This window comes from Mastomys coucha, unplaced genomic scaffold (assembly GCF_008632895.1).
Source record: "Mastomys coucha isolate ucsf_1 unplaced genomic scaffold, UCSF_Mcou_1 pScaffold12, whole genome shotgun sequence".
Classification (NCBI taxonomy): domain Eukaryota; kingdom Metazoa; phylum Chordata; class Mammalia; order Rodentia; family Muridae; genus Mastomys; species Mastomys coucha.
The window spans coordinates 30958642-30968717 of NW_022196894.1; the positions used below are offsets into that span (position 1 = coordinate 30958642).

At 40.9% G+C, this 10076-nt stretch overlaps 1 protein-coding gene across 2 annotated transcripts in view; it reads left to right on the forward strand.

Moving 5' to 3' along the window:
* The window catches only part of Snx4 (sorting nexin 4), a 70812-nt gene that overhangs the window by 51680 nt on the left and 9056 nt on the right, over nucleotides 1-10076 (forward strand). For both annotated transcript variants that reach the window (XM_031363705.1, XM_031363706.1), the window contains exons 8-10: nucleotides 2783-2844; nucleotides 4835-4900; nucleotides 7453-7542. In XM_031363705.1, the coding sequence (XP_031219565.1) occupies nucleotides 2783-2844; nucleotides 4835-4900; nucleotides 7453-7542 (218 nt within the window). The remainder of the gene's footprint in view (nucleotides 1-2782; nucleotides 2845-4834; nucleotides 4901-7452; nucleotides 7543-10076) is intronic.

Sequence of the window (10076 nt, forward strand, 5' to 3'; positions counted from 1 at the left end):
TGCCTCCCAAGTGCTGGGATTAAAGACGTGCGCCACCACGCCCGGCGAAATTCCACACATTGAGTATGAGTTATGGTGAAGTTCTGATTTCAGTGGAACCATGTGATGTCTTCTGATTAACTTGGGTTTTGAAACAGTTTTGAAATTAGGAGGAAGGGCGTGAGACATGGAAAGTAATAGCAGGAGAAGACATAGATAGAAGGTTAAAGGCTCAAATGAATATAGGCTTGAAACCACATAGAAAGGCCCTGGGACCTGTCTTTTCCTAAAGCTAGTATCAACTGTAGAAGATGGCTCAGATCAGTGGACCCCTTTGTCAAACCTCTGTCTCCAAAACTATTCACATTACACTTCATAACAGTAGCAGAATACAGTTATAAAGTAGCAGCAAAAATAATTTTATGATTGGGGGTCACCACAACTTGGAGAACTAGTATTAAAGGGTCACAGCATCAGGAAGGTGAGAACCACTGGCTTAGATGTTTAAGCTAGGTGGTGGTGAGCCGGGCGGTGGTGTCGCACACCTTTAATCCCAGCACTTGGGAGGCAGAGGCAGGTGGATTTCTGAGTTTGAGGCCAGCCTGGTCTACAGATTGAGTTCCAGGACAGCCAGAGCTACACAGAGAAACCCTGTCTCGAAAAACCAAAAAAAAAAAAAAAAAAAAAAAAGAAAAGAAAAAAAAAGAAAGATAGGTGGTGGTAGTACACACCTTTAATTTCAGCACTCTGGGAGGCAGAGGCAGGTGGATCTCTATGAGTTTGAGGCTGGCTTGGTCTACAGAGCAAGTTCTAAGATAGCCAGGGTACACAGAGGGGGAAAAAAGAAAAAAAATGAAAGGAAAAGTAGAAGTATTATCTTTTCTGTTGGGGAAAGTTCTTTTAAAACTGCTGGGTATGGGACTGGAGAGATGGCTCAGCAGTTAAGAGCACTGGCTGCTCTTCCAGAGTTCCTGAGTTCAGTTCCCAGCAACCACATGGTGGCTCACATGGCGTCATATCTGTAATGGGATCAGATGCAGCCTTCTGGTGTGTGTCTAAAGACAGCTACAGTGTACTCATATAAATAAAAATAAATAAATCTTTAAAAAAAAACCCAACTGCTGCTTAAATACTTAAGTCAAACAGAACTCCTTAGGCAAAGCAGGTAGCCTTAGAGCCAAGAAGGATTGAGTTTGAAACTGGTCTTTGTTGTTCACACCAGGCAAATACTGAAACCTTTTAGGATTTGTTTTCTAAAAAAGGAGACTGGTACTTTCCCATCACCTTGTGGGTGCTAACAGTTCTTACATGGATGAGTGCTTTGTAGTGATTAAAGTCCAATAAGGCCATTTTTATTTTATGAGCTAACACAAAGGAATTAAAACTTTTTCTTGACCATTGTTTGTGCACTATCCTTTGTGGAAGGTCCCTTTTATTCTCATTTTATACAGTATGAAGCACAGTGAAGTTAATAAACTCTAGTACCTCCCAGTAGACAAATACAGGGATCCAGAATGAGACCATAAGTCTGCTTTAGGAGCCCGTGCTCTTAGCCACCTGCAGATATATCTGGACAAAAGATGGGAAGAAAACTGTCACTTGCTGAGTCACCCTGGTTGGTACATCAACTGATGAAGATCATGCTCTGTCTCCTAAAGACACAATACAAAGATTCGGAGTACTCTGATGTAGTCTCCCAACTCTACATAACAACTGCACTCATGGGACTGGAGAGATGGCTCAGATCATGAGCACTTGTGGCTATTGTGGAAGATCCAGTAGGTTACCAGCACCCAGACAGTGGCTCATAACCATATGTAACTCTAACTCCTCTTCTATACGCTGCAGTATATATGTATGCATATGCAGTATATACATGTGATGCACAGACATATATAGGCAAAACACATAATATAAATAAATCTTTTAAAGAAACAACTGAACTCATACTTGTTTAGTTGCATATTTCTGTTTCCTATTTGCACTCTCTTGCTTCTTCTCCAGATGGAATCACATTTTAATATAACCTTGCTAGTATTCTGAAAACACAAGTTTACTCTGCTAGCATTTTAAAGATGTAAATTATAGTTACTGACATCATATGTTATAAGTATTTTATAATTGTTTATAAATATGGTAATGTCTGGTGTTTGCAGCTCAGTCAGAGAGGGTGGCAGGAGAGAATCATACACAGCTCCTTTGGAAACCACATGTATCAGGAGTCTTTTGAGGCAGGGTCTCACTATGGAGACTAAGCTGGCCTAGGGCTCACCCTATAGAGTAGGCCATCTTTGAACTCACAGACATGCACTTGCCTCTGCCCCTCTAATGCTGGAATTAGAGGTATGTGCCACCAGGCCCAGCTAAGAATTTTAAATCTCAGAATCTTTGAAATGTGTTATGAGACTTAGAGGAGAAAAAGCTATGTGTGTCCACCGTCTAATAGCACATCACATTTTCTTTTCCATTGTCTCCTCTCCTCCTTCAGAAAGGTTGTCTGTATTTTAGCCCTAGCTACAAGAACTTAGGACTCTGTTACTAAAGGTAGTGCTACCATGCTGGGCAGACTCCTGCTTCTCTTGCTATCAGAACTATAGAAATAGCAATTAACAACTAATAAAAGAACTGGGAGCACCAAGTAAATACGTGGGTACATGTATTTGTGTTTGATGGGGTTTGAGAGATTATTTTCTTAGTTTACTGTACTAAACATGATTTTTTATCTCTTAAAATGTATATGAATTTTTAAAAAATAATCTATATATGATTTTGACTTAATACCAATTTCTGTTAAATATTTCAGAGAGTAGCAGATCGACTCTACGGTGTATATAAAGTACATGGGAATTATGGGAGAGTTTTTAGGTAAGTATCATATGAATATAAACATTTAGTTCCAATTAGCTTTTTGGCTTAAAACCAGTATTTTAAAGCTTTTATAATGTATGAGTCAGCAGAATATATATCTAACTTTGTGTGTGTGGTCAGATGTGAGTAGGTGCACATCTTGATAGGTGTACACATGTCGAGGTGTGTACACGTGTGTGTAGAAGCCAGAGGTTCACATTGGGTATCTTTGATCACTCTCCACCTTGACATTGAGGGAGGTTCTCTTACTTGAATCTAAAGCTCACCAGTTCAGATTAGTGTGGCTCACCAGCTTGCGAGCCTCCTCTTTCCCTTAGGAGTGCTGGGATCACAGACAGGCTGTCATATTGAATAAGTGCTAGCTATCCACACTCTGGTCCTTGGGCTTACATTTCCCTAGACTCCTGATGCTTTGAGAGCCCTGTAGCTTTGGCTGGCCTGAACTTTTCATATTGTAGCCCAAGCTTATCTCAGACAATCCACCTATCTCTGCCTCTCAAGTGTTGAGATTTACAGCCATGTTTAATTGTTCCTGGCAGAACCGTACTCAGTGATGTCCTGAAGCAACAGCTTTCATTTTTCAAATAAATACTTTTATTTTAAAGGCATCTGTAAACAAAAAAGTGGAGAGGAAATTCTGTATAGTGGGTGAGGTTTCTTACCGCAAGGGGCACAAGGCCTTTACTTTCTCTGTTGCTTGTCTGGGGAGAATCACTGGAATCTACTATCTAATAGAATTGGATACTTTCTCTTTCTTTTATTTTTATTATTTTATAATATATGAAGACTTTGGCAAGACGAGTGTTTCAGTAATTAGAATACTTAAGTAAAGGCTGGAGGTATAGCTCAGGGTTGTCTTTTTTTTTTTTTTTTGAGACAGGGTTTCTCTGTGTACCCCTGGCTGTCCTGGAACTCACGCTGTAGACCAGGCTGGCCTCAAACTCAGAAATCCGCCTGCCTCTGTCTCCCAAGTGCTGGGATTAAAGGCATGCACCACCACTGCCTTGAACAGTTGTCTAGTTGTATGCAGCCCTGGGCTCAGTCCTCAGTACCAATCTGGGGAGGATAGTATATGGATGTATATTATGTATATGACTTTTCCTATTTTGGTTACTTAAATCATCTGTAATACTTTTTTTTTTTTTTTTTTTTTTTTTTTTTTTTTTTTTTTTGGTTTTTCGAGATAGGGTTTCTCTGTGTAGCCCTGGCTGTCCTAGAACTCACTCTGTAGACCAGGCTGGCCTTGAACTCAGAAATCTGCCTGCTTCTGCCTCCCAAGTGCTGGGATTAAAGGTGTGTGCCACCACCACCCGGCCAATACTTTTTAGTTTATTTTATATTGGGGTGTACTACCTATGTATATATATGTGTGTGTACCTCCTTGTGCCTATGGAGACCAGAAGTTCCTCTGGAACTAGAGTTTGTGGGTTGTCATCTGGGTGCTGGGGCTCAACCCTAGGTCATTAGAGACATGATCTTACTGTGTAGCCCTGGCTGGTCTGGAACTCACTATGTAGACCAGGCTGACCTAGAAATTACAGAGATCTACCTGTCTCTGTTTCCCAGGTGTTGGGATTAAAGGTGTGTGCCACTACCACCTGGCTGTTGTTGTTTTTAATTGTCATGTAGCCCAGGCTGGTCTTAAATTTTTCATGTAGTCAAAGATGACTTTGAACTTCTAAGCCTTCTGCTTCTGCCTTTCAAGTGCAGGAATTACAGGATATGCTACCACATTAGTTCAGATGGTACTGAGGATCAAACTTGGGGGTTGGAGCAAGCTAGGCAGGTATTCTACCAATTGAGCTATATCCCTAACTTTGTGTTCTTACCTTTAATTATTAAAATTTAAGGGAAAACCAATGGACTTGAGTCACAGACAATAAATCCAAATATGAGTCTTAGCTAGAAAGGGATCTTCTGAACTGTCCCATTGACTAATATCCCATAAAGCTAGTTCATGGTATTTTTGTTCTTTCTTTTCTTCTAGTGAATGGAGTGCTATTGAAAAGGAAATGGGCGATGGGCTGCAGAGTGCTGGGCATCACATGGACGTGTGAGTACCTAAGGAGCTAAGCAGCTGGATCTGCTCAGAGCCAAGTGCTGCTTGCCCTTTGGTCTTTGCCAAGTTTACTGAAATTTATAGAAACCTTTTGCATATAGATAGAACTTGTTCTCAGGAATGTAAGATTAGTTAATACAAGTTATTCCTAAACTGGTCTAATTCATGTAGTGACAGAAGAAAGATAAAAATCTGTATGTGCATTTCAGTGTCTACAGAAATGTATTTGACACATTTAATTACAGAAATGTATTAACACTGTCAATAATAAACATTTTCAAGATGGTCCTTCACCTCCCAGCCTCTGCTGCCATGTCACATAGTAGGGCTGGCACTGCCAGGAGAGCTGGGAAGACTGTGGCTCTGAGTTCCTCCTGATGAACTTGGGTTCTCTGGCTGGATAAACCTGGAAAGCTGAAAAGCTGAAAGCTGCTCACTGGAGAGGGCCACCAGGGTTTTAACACCGAGATGCCTGAACTGTAGCTGACATTGTGGGGTGATTCAGTGGTGAAGGAATGATTCAAGGCCCAGCTCAGGGGCTCTGGAGAGGTCTGCTGATGGGTTTTCCAGAGGAGCAGAACCTCAGGACCAGAGCACACTCCGGATGGAAAGCTGCTTCATAAATACAGGAGTTTGTTGTTGTTGCTTAAGAGTGACACTTCTCATCCAGAATGTAAAAGAATATTATAGTCTGAAACTGGCATTTCAGACTAAGGCTCTGAGTTCAAGGACATGGCAAGGTTGTCTGAGATCCTGTCTTAAAAACAGACAGGGCTGGAGAGATGGCTCAGCAGTTAAGAGCACTGACTGCTCTTCCGAAGGTCCTGAGTTCAAATCCCAGCAACCACATGGTGGCTCACAACCATCCATAATGAGATCTGATGCCCTCTTTTGGGGTGTCTGAAGATAGCTACAGTGTACTTACTTATAATAATAAATAAATCTTTGGACCAGAGTAAGCAGAGATCCTGAGTTCAGTTCCCAGCAACCACATGATGGCTCACAACCATCTGTAACAGCTACAGTACACTCATATACATACAATAAATAAAATAAATCTTTAAAAAAAAAAAACAACAGACAAAAACTGATCTAAAGTTTACAGGATATTAAAATAGCCAAAAGCAATTTTGACAAAGAATATAGCTTTCAAGATTAGTTGTAGAGCTAAAGAGAGCTTATACTTCACATAATCTTATACTTTATATAAAAAGTAATTCAATTGAGATTATTATTTACCTTATAGTAATACTAAAATTGTAGCTTTTAGGAGAATATTGAAGAGAATATACAAAGGAAAAGGAGCATTTGAGGGGTTTTTTTTGTTTTTTGTTTGTTTGTTTGCTTTTAGACAGAGTCTCTACACAGTCCCGGCTATCCTGGAATGCACAGATATGCCTCCCTCTGCTTCTTGAGTGCTGAGATTAAATGCATGCATCACCATGCCCAGAGAGGAAAAAGAATTCTTAATGTAAACTTGGTAGAAGTTAATGCTGCATAGGTACCTTTTCCATCGGAGGAGCTGAAAATGTTCTGGAGATGTTGACACATCACACATGTACCTGATTCCACGGACGCCTAGGCACTGGGAAGGTTGAGGCAGGAGAACCAGAAGATCCCTCACTGCACAGGGAGTCTGAGGACACTTAGATGAGACCTCAAAAATTTTTTCTTTGAATGTAAATTTATATGTAAGGCATATGTGAAGGCTCCTATCAAAACAAAAATTAAAAAAATTTAAACTGAAGAACAAAAGACAACATTAAGGCCAATGAGGGCTCAGTGGGTAAAAGCCTGCTTCTAAGCCTGATGACTCGGGTTTGGTCCTACACTGTGAGAGGAAAGGACCAGTGCGTGAGAGTTGTTCTCTTGTCTTCCACCATGGACCATGGTGCATGCGTACACACCTTATATCAGCAAAATGTAATTACCTATATTCAACTAGCTCTTTTAACCCAGTAAGAAGAAGAAAAGGTATTTAATGCTTTCTTCAAACAACATGAGTATGTCAGGTAACAGATATATTAACTTGAATCAATCATGCCATAGTGAACCTATATAAAACCCTTACTTTTACACTGTAACTCAGTCAGTGCACCTTAAACTTCTCAGAAGTAGGAAAATACTTTCTTTAAATATTAATTTTTATGCCATATTCAAACTAACTAGCTTTTTAAAAAGATTTTTAAAAAACTATTGGCTGGGCTGTGGTAGCGCATACCTTTAATACCAGCACTTGGGAGGCAGAGGCAGGCGGATTTCTGAGTTCAAGGACAGCCTGGTCTACAGAGTGAGTTCCAGAACAGCCAGGGCTATACAGAAAAACTCTGTCTCAAAAAAAAAAAAACAAAAACAAAAACAAATTATTCATTTTTGTGTGTGTTCCTGTGTGTGTGAATGACATGTATGTTCAGATGTCCACAGAGACCAGGAGAGCGTTAGGATCCCCTGGAGATGGAGTTATAGATGCTTGCAAGCTGCCACTTCTTTAAAACATTAATACTTCTTGACACAGTTCGAGTGTTTATCCCTTGTTTCTTACACAGGTATGCGTCTTCTATTGATGATATTTTGGAAGATGAAGAGCACTATGCGGATCAGCTGAAGGAGTACCTGTTTTATGCAGAAGCGCTTCGGTAGGTCTCTAATGACAGACCTGCAGATGTAGACAGTAGCTGCTTTTTAAACGATTTCTTTGTGTCAGACCTTGTAGTGAGGCCCAGTGTAGCCACACTTTGGCTGATTTGTGTGTACTTTTTATTTCCACCTTTCAAGCCCTACACACTAGGTAGGAGAGAAAAAAAGGATAGATGAGAAAAGGGACATTTTCATTAACTACTTCCTGCTGGATAGGGATATTATTCCTTGGGGCAAGTTTGATCTTCGCCATCAGGTATCTAATTTCTTGTTTCTTTTTGGCACATAGCTACTTAACAAACTATGACCAGCAGCAAACAACCACCAACCCCCTATGCCTCTGAGAGCCCTAGCACTTATCTGCCCCTCTGAAAAGTCCCCAGAAATCTAAGTGTCACACAATCACGGAACTTATCTGCCACTGGTAAAATCATGCTCCTGCTAGAGCACAGAGCAAGCATAGCTGCTGTGGCCTGTCTGGAGTAACCCCAAATCCAACACTGGAATTAAAACAAAAATAATATTTCTGTTTTTAAAAAAAAAAATAAGTTCCACCCATAAAGCATCTTCTTCAGAAGAGCTTCCCTTTGGGTGCTTCTGGCCTGTTTCTTCCTGCTTTCTCCAGTTTGAAAATTGTGCCCAAATACAGGCAGTGTGTAGAGCCCTAGAGAGACAAACCCAATGCTCTGCTAGATAGACTTACTGAATAAGAAAAAGTTAGTCTGTTGCCTCCTCCCTCCTACATGTCTTAAGTTACTTTCTGTTGTTCTGAATAGACACCATGACCGAGGCGGCGTACAAAAGAAACCATTTAACTGGGGGCTTGCTTACAGTTTTGGAAAGCTAGTCCATGAACATCAAAGTAGGAGCATGGTGGCAGGCAGGGGGTCGGGCAGGCAGACGGGTGGGCCCCCTGGAGCACTGGCTGAGAATTAATATCTGATCCACAAGCAGAGAGAGGGAGCTAACTGGAGTGGCATGGGCTTTTAAAACCTCAGGGCACACCCTGAGACACATCTCCTAAACCTTCCCAGTTTCATCAACTGGGGGTAAGTCATTCGTCCATATGAACATACAGGAGCCATTCTCATTCAGACTACCATTCTTTTGTCCTTTCTTGGTTTTGTTGTTGTTGTTGTTGTTGTTTTGTTTTTCCAAGATGGGGTTTCTTTGTGTAGTCCTAGCTGTCTTAGAACTCACTATGCTGACCAGGCTGGCCTTGAACTAAAGAGATACGCCTGCCTCTGCCTCCTGAATGCTGGAATTAAAGGCATGCACCATCACTGCTCAGCTTGTTTTTGTTTTTGTTTTTGTTTTTTTTAATTCAAGTTAGAAAAATCATTTTTCTGAAAGGGTTAGCTTTTGGCTAGTTTTCTGTCACATTGAAAGGCTGTATAAAAATTCTGTTGGAGGCTGAGCATGGCGTACACCCCTCTAGTCACTATAGTTAGAAGGTAGAGGCACATGGATCTCTGTGAGGTCAAGGCCAGCCTGGTCAATGGAGTGAGTTCCAGGCTGGCCATGAAGTGCATAGTTCTAAGACCCTGTTCTCAAAAGGGAGGGAAAAAGAAAGAATTCTGTTGAGGAGCTGGAGAATTGATTTAGTGATTACATTTTTACTGCTCTTCCAGAGACCAAGTTCGGTTCTCAGTACAGCTAACTACCTGTAACTCCAACACCAGGAAATCCAGTGCCGCTGGTCTCTGCAGACACCTGCACTCACATGAACATACTAACACACAATTTTAAAAAATACATCTTTGAAAAAATTTTTATTGGGAATACAGAAGAGCTGTATTCTTGAGTGTGTCAGCATGAGAACACTGGCAGGCAGTTAGCTTTTTTCCTGTCTGCCTTACATAGAAGCAAGTTTCACCAAAATAGGTTTTCAAGTTATGAAGCCATAGAAAGTTGCTGAATACGGTGAAATTCTGTGTAGTTCCTACAAATCGTTAAAATGGTTACTGTGTGTTGACATGAAAAGATGTCCATGGTTCATGGGTCAGTGTGAAGGTATTGACACAGTGGAGGTTGGGCATGTGTCATAAATGCGTAGTTGAGTTCTGGAAGGATACACATATTTCTGTGTGTGGATTATGTGTGCACAGTAGGGTTATGGGGAGTTCTGGAAGGTTAGACACATTTCTGTGTGTGGATTATGTGTGCACAGTAGGGTTATGGGGAGTTCTGGAAGGATACACATATTTCTGTGTGTGGATTATGTGTGCACAGTAGGGTTATGGGGAGTTCTGGTACTGTTCCTATTTTGTGCACTTCTGTATTAGAATTGTTTTTATAATTAGCACAGTTCATTATTATGATGACCTAAGGCTAACATATTTCTAGAATGAAAAGGAAGACAACTCTGAGATCTTGCCCTTTCTAAGAATACTCACTTGCCACATGAGACCCCAGAGTGAGCTCTTGAGTTGGGCATAGTGGGAACTACATATAAGAAGGCAGTTCGGGCTGGTGAGATGGCTCAGCAGGGAAGAGCATCGACTGCTCTTTGGAAGGTCATGAGTTCAAATCC